General features: G+C 40.9%; 1 protein-coding gene across 1 annotated transcript in view; it reads left to right on the top strand.

Annotated features, from left to right (window-relative positions):
- Positions 1 to 14952, top strand: part of SCIN (scinderin) — a 58361-nt gene that overhangs the window by 25888 nt on the left and 17521 nt on the right. The window contains exon 4 of the mRNA XM_032706820.1: positions 484 to 633. Coding sequence (XP_032562711.1) covers positions 484 to 633 — 150 coding nt within the window. The remainder of the gene's footprint in view (positions 1 to 483; positions 634 to 14952) is intronic.

Raw genomic sequence — 14952 nt, 5'->3', positions numbered from 1 at the left:
TCTGAATGCTCCTTGTAAAGCTGGTAAAGCTGGGGTGGATGGTCCCTTAGTCAGCAGCTTACTTGCATATTACAGAATCAATTAGGTTTGAAAAGACCTCTGAGGTCAAGTCCAGCCTTTGACCGAACACCACCACATCAGCAAGACCACAGCACAAAATGCCATGTCCAGTCTTTTCTTAAACACGTCCAGGGGCGGTGACGACTCCACCTCCCTGGGCAGCCCATTCCAATGTTTAATCACCCTTTCTGTGAAGGAATGTCAAACCTAATGTCAAACTTAAATCTCCCCTGGTGCAGTTTGAGACTATGTCATAGATACTACAAATATCTATGTGATTTAATGCAAATCTCTGCTAGAAAGTGTTTCTGAAAGATGTTCACTGATGTTCTGGTGGTTGAGATCCAGTAAGATTAAATAAGTTTTATAATTTTGCTATGTTGAATCCTATTGCTAATGTGTGTCTTCTATTCATTATTTTAGGAAATCTATCAGTGGTGTGGCTCATCATGCAATAAATATGAGCGGCTGAAGGCTACTCAAGTTGCTGTTGGTATTCGGGACAATGAACGAAATGGAAGGTCTAAATTAATTACTGTGGAAGAAGGGAGTGAACCAGACCGGCTCATAGAGGTATTGTAATATGCAAACCAGTTGCTGATATAGCTATGAATAAAAAGTTTTTACACCTCAGGAACTAAATTGGATTGGGCTGAGTACAGGAAAACAGACATAGGCTATAGTAGACCAGTTTATTCCTTTACCTTCCTTATCCAAGCAGTGTTAATTGGACATTACAGTCTGAGATAATTAATCATCTGAGAGTACTTTTTCAAGAACTTAATGTTTGGGTTTTTGAGTTTACTGTGGGGTGACTGACACTATCTGCTCTGTGTGAGAAATGAACATCAAGCTGGGACAGCACCAAACAAGGAAAGATGCAGAATTACTGTGTCTAGACAGTAAAAAAAAATGTAGCAAATTGCATGTTTATGCACGGTGCCAAGCACACTGCTTTGCATACCCACTTCTATTCCAAGATCGTATGCACCTAGCCTCTAAAACCCTAGTAAGGCCCTTCCTCATATGTTTAGAAAGTTTAACCATTTACTTTAAAAATAGATTTTAGATTTCATAACTGAGCTGATCAAAGTAGAGTGAAAAAAAAATCCCCAATTTATGAATTTTATCAAATCTTGAATAGTTGTTGCAGGCCACATACTAATAAAAGCATTGTCATTTGGCATTCGTGTCCTAAATTAAGCTCTTCCCATTTGTTCTCTAAAAAGCAGGAAGAGGAAAGCAGGGTCATAAAGGAGTCCTTCAATAAAATGGAGTATATAGAGTTAGAATATTGCCTCGTATTTCAGGAAGTAATGCTAGCAGTGCATGCAGGTGTAACATTACTTTTGGTGGTGCTTACACTTGGTGTGGTCACATGCAATATAACTAGTTATTGCCTAGGCAGCAAAACATGCCAGATGCTGAGCCACCAGCCTGTGGACATGCTGGCTGTGTTGACCCCTTTGAATGGTCTGCCCATATCCTTGCAAAGACTTTTTTCCCTGTGGGTCTGAGTACAGACGTGGCTGTGCTCAGATGGGGAGGTAGCACCCAGTGCACTGGAGATTTTTGAAGGATAAAAACAGTCCTGCATCTGGCTTTTTACTTCCTTATACAGACTTTTCACATTGGCTCTGATGTGGCACATTTTATACCTATAACTTTTATGAAAAGAACACAGGTTGACAATTAGAGCCCAACCTTCTGCTCCTGATTGGAATCACAGCATTGGGTTGCAGCCCGCTGCAGTTGTGCCAGGCTGGCACTGTGGGAGCCTGCTGGCATGGTCCCTTGGCCCCAGCTCCTACTGCCAAGCTCATCCTGGGTTTACCACTGGAGGCTTTGCACGGGGATTCTGATAAGCTTATGTGTGAGCTGGGAGCATCGATCAGGGCAGCTACACTTTGCACCTCTTATCTGGCTAAGGTGCAATGCAGATGAGTCAGACTTCTATGCCACCACAGGGAGGACACAGGCCAGCTGCAGGGATGGCTATTGGGAGCCCAACTGCTACCCCCTTCACAGGCTCTGAGCGGCAGGGATGTGCTGGCCTCGCTCCTGCATCTGTTTTCCAGACTTTTCATCTGTGTGCAATTGTTGTTTTGTAGCAACCTTGACACACGATTAAGAGCAGGAAAAACACCAAGGTTGCATTTTGATCCTGTAGTGCAGGATACAATTGTTATTGTATCAGGGAATAAATCTTTTCTTCACTTGCACAGCAGTATATGAAGAAGTTTCTGCTTTTCCTTTTGGATTGTGAGTATAGAGGGAACAAAAATGGGTAGTCCAATGCAACTAGATTCATTGCTTTTATTGCCACCACTGTAATGAGCCCAATTTGACTGAGTGTGTCTGCAGTAAGGGTTTACCTTCTAGTCTGCATCATGCTAGGTAGCTTTGATTTTTAACTGCTGCTTGCATAACGAGGTCTTCAGCTCAGCTGTGGCTGTCCCAGTACAAGCTCTGAAATGTGCTGCTAATAAGCCACAAGAGTAGTTAACCTCGCAAACATATAAAACCTATTAATCGCTATTCCTGCTTAAATTGTATCCAGTTCCTGGTGCTCTTTGTTTGGATTTCTCCTTGCTCCCACAAAATTGTCTCTTAAATGCTGTAACACTTTCCTGGGCTAACTGCTCTGAAGTTAACATTGGGTTTGTTTCTTCTCTCCATATCAGGAAGGATGGATTTTTGGCATCTCCATCGTTCTTGAAAAAGGTTGATTTATTTTCCAGGGAAAATAGTTATGTACTTTAAATATTCATTTTGTCATCCAGTATGCCACTGAAATCAGAATGAGATTTCTTAAAATTATCTCCTCTGAAAAATGTCAGGAATTGTTCCCCTTCCTGTTAGCTAGAAATCTGCTTCCATATCAGTGGCTGCACTTGCTCACGCAGTGCGAGGAGGAGCGTGTTAATGTGCTCAGGCAGGGGCTGACATACCCACCGTGAGTACCAACGTAAAAAGCTGATAGTGGTCTTACTCCTACTCCATAAGCACAGAGTTGTGATTCCCAACCAGAAAAGCAGGACTTCTGTGCCTGCACCCCACCATGTAGGCAAGACAGGCTGATTGAACTCACCCTGCCACACATCTGTCTTGCTACAGGATTAGCAGAGGCAGCCATGGCTGTGATGAGGTGGTGTTTCCTGGCCAGTCTCTTTTCCTGTTGGGAGCTGTGGCACTGCAGGGGAGGTAAACTAGTCTGACAAGTTGCCTGCTCCCAACAACCATTTTTAGCAAGAACTGAGAACAGGCTGGTACTGCTTGAACAATTTGCCCATGGGAGAGAACTGTCTGGAGCACGCTGTACGACTGGGTGTATTGCTGTGGCAAGCCAGTAAGATGCAGCTCACTCGCCCTGGGAAAGGAAAGTGGCTGGAAGCTGGGTACATAAGTAGTCTTGACAGCAGCAAGCTCTTTTTTAATCTGCTGTAGTGACCAGGGGCCACTTGGGAACACACAGCGACCATCCTGTGCTCACACTCAGGAAACGCAGCATGGAAAGCTTAGACCTGCAGTGGGTGCACAGAAGTTCTCATAAGATGCTTCAGGAATCACTAGAACTCTGAGTGTGAAGATGAGGCAAAAGCTTTCTGTGCAAGCACACTGAAGGTATTTAAATCTATCTAGTTTCACCTCTGTGTTTGCACTTTAGGTGAGGTACTGACTTGCAGGTTTAAATAAGCAGTGCTGTATAGGGTTACTGCCTTGGAAATTTAAATAATAAGCAGACCACCTTGGACAAATTGCTGCTATTGCTCTGATTGGTCTCCACAGTCACAGCAGACCATAATAAAATTCACCAGATGCCAACTCAGCTCTGATTTTCACATGTAAACAGCTGAATAGTTCCCCATTCTGCTGAATCTTGGGCCTGAAAGTTCTAATTGTGTTACAGAAAATTTTTCACCTCCATAGGACCAATCCAAAAACTGGTCTTAGCAATGCTTGAGTCAGTTTGGGAGCTCTCAATTGACTATGTTAGGGTTAGACCTAGCTACATTTTTTTTTTCCTTTTAAGTTAAGGAAGACTAAATATGTGGTTTCAAAGATATCCTATGACCAAAACCATCTAGAGTCAGTTGCTAGCCCTGTATGACACCCTTGGGCCCCCAGCACCCTTGTGCTGACACTGATGCTCATCCATCTGACTGCTTGCAGTGGTAAGCAGAGATCTCACAGCACTGTATTTGGACACCCAAGAGATCACTGAGACCTGAGAGAGCAGCCAAAGTAGCAGGTAGCCAGGCTTAGGACAGACAGTTTTCCAACTGTGGTTGGAACCTCTGCTCTAATTCTGAAGGGAGGACAAAACTAGAGAAGCTAAAAATAGTTTCCCATGATCTTATTAATTAGCATTATGGGAAGTGGTAAGCAGGATGAGTCAATGACTTGTTGCACCCTGCTTCCTTTCTCCAGTGAAGTTATTGCCCACTGTTGGACTAATGAATGTGTGACCTGTGCTTCTGTTTTCAGAGTAGTGGCAAAATGGAAAAATAAGGCGTCAGAAATGTCTTTTATCTGTGAAGTTTTGTAGTTGGACAGCAAGCTGAAGGTGCTTGCAGTAATACAGGAAGCAGAAATTGAGTTCTGAGTCACCCAAGGGAAAGATGTAAAGCATCCAATCCTCCAGAGAGGAGTAGAGGGGAAGAGAAAGTCTTAGTATATTTGCTTTCCTATATTTGTGTAATTGGAAATATTAGACACCCTAAAAGATTTTTAGATTGATAGTACTGTTCTGTCTACATAGACTCATCTCTTTGTCATACATTTTAAATATCTCAGGCAGCTGTGACAGTCTGTCTGTATGGTATAAAAGCCAATGAAAAAGTAGGATAGACTGAGTTTTACCAAAACTAAGTGTTGAGCCTGCATCTGTGCCTTCTACTTAATTATGACAGGTTCAGCTAACACTTTTAAAGATAGTTCTGTTCTCTCTACAGTCAAACCTGTCTGATTCATAGAACTGCTTTATCATTCCCCTGCGAGTTACTCCCTTAAAACTGCAGCTCTTTGTACCATGTGATTGCTGCAGGTTTCACTGCTGAGGCTTTTGGCTTTTGTTTTATTTTCGTAATTTTTGATGTTCATGTTTGAAACAACGAAACCTGAGAAATGCGATGGCTGAGGTGTAAAACCACAAGAAAATGAAGCATCGTGTCAGTAGGCATCTTTGAAATTACTCCTCTGCCTTTAAACAGAAAATGCCATGACTTTTGTTTACTCAACATTTGCAGTTGTCGCGTGCCTGTTTTTTTTAGCTTTCTAGTGGCCTTACAACAGGTGGGTCATGACGTCTCATAAAATACTTGTGTAAATATTCAGTGCTTGTAAATATTGAGCAACAGGGGGAACCTCTTCGTCCTTTCTGATAACACAGCCTTTCTCCTCCTCCTTTTTCTGTAAAGCCCCTAAGCAATGCTTAATCATGAGAATTCCTGAATGCCATTGTGTTCAGTGATGATTGTTTTTGCCTATGGTGTGAATAAATACCATGCATGAATGATTTGATCATATTACAGCCAGTCACACTTTTCTGCCTTTGTGACTGAAAAGGGACTGGTAGCACCACACAGTGCTAGCTCAGTCCTGTGGATAAAATCCCAAGAGCACAGGCAATAAAGAGATCCTATTGCAAATGCAAGTTACAGAGGCTGTTTCTCTAGAGACCTCAATAATGCAAACATGTTGAAAAACCTTAAATTACCTGGATAGATATCTGCCCATAAGGACAGAAGAGCAAGATGACTTCTTCCTTTCTTATTAAATTCAAGCCCTTAAAAATCATATGTTACAAACCAAAGATGATTTCCAAGGGCAGCATGGAGCACAGTGAGGTAGCTTGGAGAAAGTAAGTCTTGCTTTGACTTGCAACTAGCATACGTGGGTGTGAGAGTGCAAGGGCATGCTCCTCTGAAGGAGCTGGGCGGGTTCCTGCAGTCTCTGGTCACATGGATCATTACATAAGGCTCAAAGACCAGCGAGTGCCCCACCGATGGAGGTATCGGTTTGGTACCTGCTACTTTCCCAAAGCCAGCAATGACAGGATCTGTCATCGCAAATCTGTGAAAGCAAAAACTGCTCTTGCTGCTCTCATAACATTTGCATTTCTTCTTGTTTACTTAATTTTGGTTGTATTATGAGCTCATCGTGCTAAGGGAAGGCTTGTTTTGTTTATATACAGATGAGTAGAGGAACAGTGGGAGTGAGGGTGATGCAGGAGGAGGAGGAGGAGGGGTAACTTCTTAGAATAATGGTCTGTTCTAATCTTTTGTAGAATACAAACTCCAGGTGTTTGTTAGAGTTAAACAATTGCTTAATCATGTAGCTTGTACACATTTTTACTCAAATGTGACATGGTTTTAAGCTTTGAATTGCATGTAACTATTAGGGTCCAGCCTGACCTGTTCACAACCAAGAATATACCCAATATGAAAAATACATTAATGAAGTCCTATCTATGGCTTTGGAAGTAAGTAAACCAAAGTATTTTATTATCTAAATTAAGACATATGGAAAAAAATGGACATGATTTTGGGGAATTTTGTGAAATGAATAGTAGAAATGAATTTCAGTCCCAGGGCAGAGGCAGTATTGAACAGTATGTAAAAAAAGAAAGTGAATGCATTGAGAGAGGGGTGAGGACAATGGAATTTGTACCTGTTCCCAGTGCAAAGACTCAGTGACTCAGAGAAGTTAACTACATTTTCATGAGAATGCGAAGACTTAAGCAAGCTAATGCACAGAAAATAGCAGAACTGATAGGTCTAATTTCTATCAATAGTTGCATTGGCTGCTCAAATGAATAGCTTTCTCAGGCTGCTTTGAAACTATGGGTCAAATTTACTCCTCAGGAAGACTAATATGCTTCTTCACTGAAATGGTTTTGGATATATGCAGCAAGAATTTGGGTCATTTTGAGCAGTAAGAGTTTGTAGGATACAAACTCAATAGTAGTCCAGGGGGAAAAATCCTACACGTGCTTGTGCACCTTTCACAGCAACACCTGTCCAGTCTGCAGAGTGGTAGTTTATTAATCTTTACACTGTTTGATTAAAATTTATGATGGGCTATGAATGTGCATACGAAGTACAAACCCCTTGCCCTGCAGGATACCAGTTTCAAGCTGTCAAAACCAGCCATCCTTTCTATTTACTGAGCATATCTCCTTCGTTAAGGACAGTCCTTTTTCTTGATGCAAATTTGCATTTAAAGGAAGAGTTACACAGCCTGTACTCAGACAAAACATGCATGGCCTGGATTTCAGTACAACTTTGCTGCCTTACCCCAGCTGAGCATTTGGCCCAGTGTTTTCCCCACACCCAGATAGAAAATCAGGAGTTTTGCCCAAGAGTAGCAGAGGGTGGTAAGGAGGACTCTTCAGGAATGTTGGGAGTTACCCATAATGTTCTTCAAGCTGAAGTTTTCACTCTTGGCTGCTTGAAGCCAGGTACTTAAATGACAGGGAACTAAATAGTAGCTGCAGGTGGCAAATAGATCTGAAAGCCAGGCTTCTATTTAAGTCTCTAAATACAAATTTCAGTGCCTGCATTAGAAATTTAACTTCAGAACATAAAATGTTCAGGTGCATCATACTGCATGGCATGAGCTAAATCCTTTATGAACAGCTCTACTATGATTGAAAATCTAACTTCTTATGCTAGGAAAGTTGCTTCTATACTAGGTATTTTAGTGAATTTCTGAGATCCTAATGATTTTCTGGAAGTGCTTGTGATCAAATTATAACATGTCATTTGCACTCTTGTGAGTTAGAAAACCACTCATCTTTATTATGTTTCCTTCTTCAGCAGCTGTAGCACTTGCAAGGTTACCACGTTAGTCAATTACAATCCTATAATTACATGTTAGAATATTAATGGAGTTTGTAATGTCTTTTTTCCATTCTGTGCTAGACTATCAAGAAATCTATTGATGAAAAAGTACTATAATTTTCAGTTATTAAATGAGCATAATTAAACAGACCAGGAAAAAGACAAGAGTTGTTAGCAGTTATCTCCACGTGGAGTTGTTTGAAATTATTTAAATGTACTTCCTCGCAACAGGGGAATTTCATGGAGAAGACCTGAAAGGATAGATTTTCCTTGCTGTGTAAAAATCTCAGAGCTATGATCTTCCTGGAATCCTGCATCTCCCCAAGACAAATGCACCTTGAAGGGATATGGGGTTTTTTTCCATTTTTTCTGCAGGTCTCTCTCATCCCAGCCTCTGTGCAGACCAGCTGGGATCGGTGCACAAGGTTGCCTTTGAATTTTCTTAAGTGAAAGTTCTGTAGTGCAGGGAAGGGCTCAGGGAGGAAAACTTGGTATTTGGGGTTTTTTTTCAGAGGAGTCTGCATATGCACAGACTGGTGTTCCCTGTCTAGGCTATATAAGACTGGAGTAAAAGTCCTCTCACATCTGGGCAAGAGTGAAGAACAGCTGTATAAAAGAAAGCTTTCCGTGTGTTGTGGGATCAGTTCAGTATTTTCACCAACACTGAGTGCGTAATGCTGAAGGAATCTGTAAATATAATTATTGTATTTACGGCAAATTAGATTGTCAGGGCCAGGTCTTCTGCTTACATAACTCCCTATAACTTTGATACTATTTGGTTTTACCTGTAAAAACTAAGAGGTAGGTAAATTAAGATGGATTAAAATACTGCAGTTATCAGTGCTGCAAATTCCAGCTCTTGAGACCTGTAAATCATAGCCGCTTTGTTGCACATTTTGGCTCCTTTACACAAAATTTGAGCAGATGTAGGAACTTAAAGACAGAAATCAGTTAGTGGAAGGCACCTAAACTAGCAGGAGGAAATTATTTTCAAAGAGCCAAGCAGGATGTATCTGCTAGAAAAGCCAGGTGAAAGAAACATCCTTGTTCTCTCTCTTTTTCTCTCTCTTAATAAATATTTCATTTATTTCAAGCATCTGCAGGAGACATTAGAGAAAAATCTGTCAAAATACCCTCTGATTTGCTTTTTTAAACATTAAGGTCCAAATCTGTGCTCTGTCTTGGATGCAGGAGTTTGGGTGTCATACCAGAGAAGATCCTCTGGCATACCTGGTCCATTTGCTCTATGGGACTAGAAATGCTGAGCTTGTGGATACAGGCAGTGGTGCACTGGGAAAATTTTCCAATGCCTCGGGTAGCTTTTTCCACCTTTCTGTCTCATTGACCAAGTGCTGAAACACCTTACTGCAGCTCCTTCTGTTCAGCCTGCTGATGCTATGTGTGACAGCTGCCTGCTGCTCTTCCAGCTGCTGTGCATCCCTTGGGAGCACTGGTTCTCTAGCGGGGTCTCAGGCTGCCAATGGCGGGCTGCTGCCTTCAACTCAAGCTCCATGGAGTGTTTGCCATACTCCTCTTTTTACTCCAATATTGCTATGGTCCAGCCTGCCAGCCTTGGGACCAGCCTGTCTGGTGGCTCTGCAAATTCCCAGCTGCAAAACTGGAGGCACTTAAGGAATGAAAAGCTGAGAGTTTTGTGGATTTTATCAGGTAAATGTTCTTTGTGTCTGACGTTCCCTGTTGGCATTAGTTACTTATTTATTTCATTATTATCTAACACATAAGCACACACTGTCAATGCAGCACATAAGATATTTTGTCCACAAGACTTTCAAACAGAGATCTGCAAAGCTACAAAGACTTCTGTGTGTGCCTAAATTTATGTCTCAAGAAAGCAGAAAAAGATGTAGAGGTGAGGTGATTGCTTAGTGCATTTTTAATTCTGCTGCAGGTAGGCAGGTCACTGAGCAGCTCAATTTTCCTTGTTCATTCAACAGCAGTAATGGCTACAAAAAGGCTGCTGCGTTTGCATAGTCACTGCCATTCACCCTCCTGGTTTCTTTAGTGTGGGATCACTGTTCATCTTGGAGGCATCCTAAAAGCCGGATATTTGATGACAGTGTAGGCTGGGGATTTCCTCAACTCATTTCATGCACACCCAGTCTCAGAGTAAATAGATACTGCCAGCTGTGCAGTCCCAGCAGGACAGAAGGTAGCTTGTTTTACTTTGGAGGCAAGCTATTGAAAAAAATTGAATTTGTACTCTCACGCCTGATCTAGATACTTCTTTTGTGTATCCATGGCCAGTTTCACAGCGCAGAAAATTAATTTCAGAATATTGTAATCATGTGAGTAAAGGTTTTATATTCAAATTATCCCAGACAGATATGCAAAGTTGCAAATATTGTATGAAAAGCTGCCAAAGCCTAATGCCCTATTTTTAGGAAGTTAAGCATAGAGCTTTGAATAAAATTATGATTTGCATTTGAAATTCCTGAGACAACAGAAACTGGCTAAGAATGTAGGCCATAATTTATGTATCAAAAGTGCCATGAGTAACTGATGTGTTTTGCTATTTTGTAGCAATCTGAATTCACACGGATCAGGTTTGGACCTTAATGCCAGAAAGTCCTATGGATAAATTAGGTGGTAAACCCCAGAAGTCAATAGCATGCCAGAACTATTTGTTAACATAAACCATCCTTTTGACCGCTTCTCCATGCATTATGGCTGTTTCCCTCTTATTTTCAATCTGCGTTCAGACGGGTGGTAGGTCATCTGCTCAAGGTGAACATGTAATGACACCTTTTGTTGCTGGAATAACTAGTGAGAGGCAATTTCAGGCAGAAACCCTGGGAGCAGTTCAGTGAAAGGATAAATCGTTTTTCCTGTTGGGAGTGTAATTTTTTGTAAGACTATGAATGTTTGCTCAGATTGATGGAGAGATTTCCAGGTTACAATAACCAGTAAAATAGGCATATTTGGCTATTCATAATGTGACCAATGTCAAAAGTAATTTTTGTCTGGCCCAGAATATCCTCACCAGTGGTTGTGCTCTGGCAGAGGAACCAGTAACCTAAAATAATTAGAAATTAAACTTTTGCCAGTTTAGCAGCGAAGCCCTAAAGCCACTTTTGCCTGATGATCTTCTACATAGGTACCCAGGGTCAGCCAGGTAGTTACTAGCCTGTATCATATTCATCCCTTCCTCTCTGTGATGGATTTTTTCCTTTTACTGGCTGCTGGAGTAGATACTTGAAACAATATTTACTTCAGAGAGACATTCCTTGTAATACTCTTCTCTGCTTTGAAGGTTAATAAAAATCTAAGTCTTTATCTACCAACGAGTTCACACCGTGCCTGTCTTTCAGATGTGTTGTCCTGCACAGAGGATTTATTCTGCCATAGCCCACATGTGTACCTTGAATTTGTGGAGCAGGATATACTTGCTTATGTCAAAGCATGCAAGACAGTAAATGATAAGCTACTAACCCTGATTGTTTTCCAGAAGTATTAAGTAATAAAATGTCAGGCCACCTAGACAGCTTTAAGCTAGTTAAATTTCTTGCTTTTCTTTTTAGGATATAAAGAGAGCAGTTTGAGTGGTTTTATGATCTGACATTTGGGATCACAGCCACAACAAATAGTTCAGTTTCAGACCCAGAAACCTAACCCAAACTGTGTATATTAAGAAGAAACTCAAATACAGTGCTAGTGTACCCAAGTTAAACTGTATAAAACTGGTTTTCTCTCTTAATTAATCCTAACCTGACGTGTTCCTCAAGTATTGTTTTCCTGCTTGGATTTTCAGCCTCACTGAACTCCTTAAGCTTCTTGCTCCCATTAAATAAATATCAACTGTTTTATGATGCAGAGCTGGCTTCCCCAGTTATGAAGACAATATTTGCTATTTACCTTGTCACATTCCTTCAGATTAGAAACCTTTTGTCTGTGATTTCTTCTATTCTTTTTAAAGGGTGGAATTTCACTTGTGAGTAAAAACATTGGTTCTGTGTTTTGCACTTCTCTGACAGGGTGCAGGTATTTACAGAGAAGAGCTTGTGCACATGCAATTATGAAACAGGTTTTGCAGGCAGGTTAAGCTACATCGCACTTACCATTAGAGTGAACTTGGGCAGTTGTTGTAGATGATCCATTGGTTTGCATTATGATATTCTTGTGCTAACCTAAGAGTTTCAACACAAACATCTAACAGAACTTAGGCAAAAATTTTAAAATTAATGCAGATTGACTTCCTGTTATGTCCCCCAAGACAGGATCTAAAGGTGTGGAGTTAATGAATACTTTTGCTAAAACAACACTAACTAGCAGTCTGATGCTCTCACTGAGAGGTCAGCTGGCATTAGGCTGTAGCTGTGTAAAGCAAGGTAGGCTTTGCTGTAGCCAGCTGTAGATATCTTACTCTGAAACAGCTGTGAAGCAGATTAAGCTGTGAGTGGTCAAAACCCCTCAGGTATACCATGAGGTTAGAGTGTACACAGTGGCAGTCACTGCAGAATAGAGGCACTACACCTGTGGGCACCTTTGCTGAGGCCAGTGTTGCTTGTGCTTTTCTCTTGATATACTGCACGAAGGAAGCAATGGTGGGGAGAGGATAAACACTCTATGGTGAGTAAACAGAAAGCAAGGAGTGGTTTGACACTTTAAATTGTCAAGGACAGATAAGATGAAGTGATATGAGGAGTCTCTGTGGTTTCGAAAGAAGCTGCAAGGAAGGATGCTAAGCCCAAAGAATGAAGAAGCTGGGGCATCGTGGGTATGCTTTCAGGGCCTCTAGTTACTCTTTAGATTATTTTTATGGTAGCAGTAAATAATTAAAAAAAATAATAATCATAATAATATAATGATGTTGTTATTAAAAGGCATTTCAAGACCTATGAGTGCACCCGTGTATTTATAAGAGGTAAGGTTTGAAGTTTGCCAGTATGAGCAAATTCCTGTGTAGATAAGCTTCCACAGGATTTGTGTGAAACTAGGAGTGTATGTAGATAGGGATCATAAGACAGAATGTCCTTTAAATGGTCTGTAGGTATAAGTCATTGTGTCGGGGGTACTTTGCTGAAAAGCTTTTGGAGCCTTTGACTGCAGTTTCAGCTGGCATGATTTGTTTTCTTTTTGATCCATCACATAAGAATTATCTATAGAAAGGGAGGTGCCCCAGAGAGCTGCAGCTCAGCCAGCTTTATGCTTGCATAATGATACAACCCAATTCCAATATACCAAGTAGCTGTTGTTTAAGTAGTATTGTAATCTTCTTGATAAAATTATCAGTTGTCATAACATCCAGGCATATGCATGTGGACTCAACCATAGCATGGGAGTCTGGCTTAGAAGGAAAAAAGATCCCTTCTCTGGAAGGCATTTCTTTGGGAAAGAACTTCATATTTTTTTAACATAAACTTCTTTCTGTTTAAGCACAGAATTTTTCCTTCTATGATCTGTCTTGTCTTCCAGTCTATAAGACAAACAGGCAACAAATGCATGTTGGAAATTACCTAAGTCGTTCCTAGCAATACTTATGTTTACTGACTGTATTTCATACAGCATCACTTAATATATTGAGTATATATAGTGAATGCTGCATATCTTCACAAATTGGTGTCTTTGCAGCCTTAGGTCATTTATCTTGTATCATCTTGGGTTTTGATACCAACACATGAGGGTACCCACTAGCAATTCAGTGCAAGGCTTTTTTCTGATGGCCATGTAGGCTGCACAGCTCTCCTCACAAGTCCTAGATTTTCTCACCTGGTAGGAGGATCAGTGTATCGTGTCCCTTCTTAACAAGGGTCACCAGAATGCCAGGATCTACAAGCAACTGAGACTTCACATGCAGGAGAAAGAGGCACCCTCAAGGCCCTTCTCCATTTATTTTTGGGCTCCTCTGAGAAGCTGCAAAAGAATTACAAAAATGAGTAATCTATCTTTTCTGCTCCCCTGCTGAAGCACAGGGCTACTTTTGGCCAGAGAAGCTACTATGTTTAGTGAATTGTGAATGGATTTCCCTTGAACCACATTTCTACCCTTTCCAGGGCACTTCATCTCATACCTGTAACTGCACCTGCACAAAGGGGGTTCTGACCCCTCTCTCTGTGCCAATGAACTGAGATTTCCTAAGATCAGACTTTGTGAGTCTGACAATAATTCTCTACCTAGCTCAGAAAAACATTTCTACATGCAAGTTTAAGACATGAACAGGTCAGGCCAGTGATCTAAACTGTGCTGGGCCCAATTTTAAAGCCCAATATTTAAAGCATAGGGTCTGCTTGGTTTAATTGCCACCACAGTGGAGCACCTAGACTGTGCTGTGAATAGAGAGGCTTATTGTGACAAGATGCTTTCACAAACACCAACAGGCACTCTTTGTTTAAAAATATTCAGAGTGACACTCACATAGCTAAAAAAAAAAAAAAAATTATTTTATATCACTTTTGATGACTTACAACAATGCTGTAAAATAATTTTGGTACCACAGATATTCTGTGTGCACAGCAAGGGAAAACACTGACTTTAATTGCATCAGGAATCACAATTTTGTGTTGGTGTTTTGTTTTTTTTCTGTAAATACCTAATTAAGCAGACAACTAGCGAGTATGGACTTCTGGGAGTTTTATTAAAAGAACTCTTTTACCCTCTGAATTGTTACTGACAGTCAAATGTTACAAACCCCTCAAACTTGTTCAGTGTCTATTCAGGCAAAGATGTATGCCTGTTATTTAGCAATTTTATGTCCCTGGCATTACAAAAACAACTAATTCTTGGAGCTCTATGGCTTGTGTGCAGACTGGTAGGAAGGGAAACATTTTCAGAAACCTTGTGCCAATAAGCCCCATATGCCCCCTGTTTTAACCATTCACGGTAGTACTCTGTTATGAACATGTAGCCCTACTTGGCCTGTAATAAAGTAAATCTGCAGCCATGTAGAGTAAATTCAGGAAATGCTGATTGATACCTACTGAAAAGCTACTGATAGCATCTTTCTGAAACACTCAGGGCATGGCTTTCTTGTCTTCAATGAGTCACAGCCAAAATATTTTAGCTTAAACTGTAGCAACCACACTTGGTAAGG

The sequence above is a fragment of the Chiroxiphia lanceolata genome, chromosome 1, assembly GCF_009829145.1.
Source record: "Chiroxiphia lanceolata isolate bChiLan1 chromosome 1, bChiLan1.pri, whole genome shotgun sequence".
Lineage (NCBI taxonomy): Eukaryota > Metazoa > Chordata > Aves > Passeriformes > Pipridae > Chiroxiphia > Chiroxiphia lanceolata.
The sequence above is the reverse complement of the archived record's forward strand: the minus strand, read 5'-3'. Positions and strand labels throughout refer to the sequence as shown.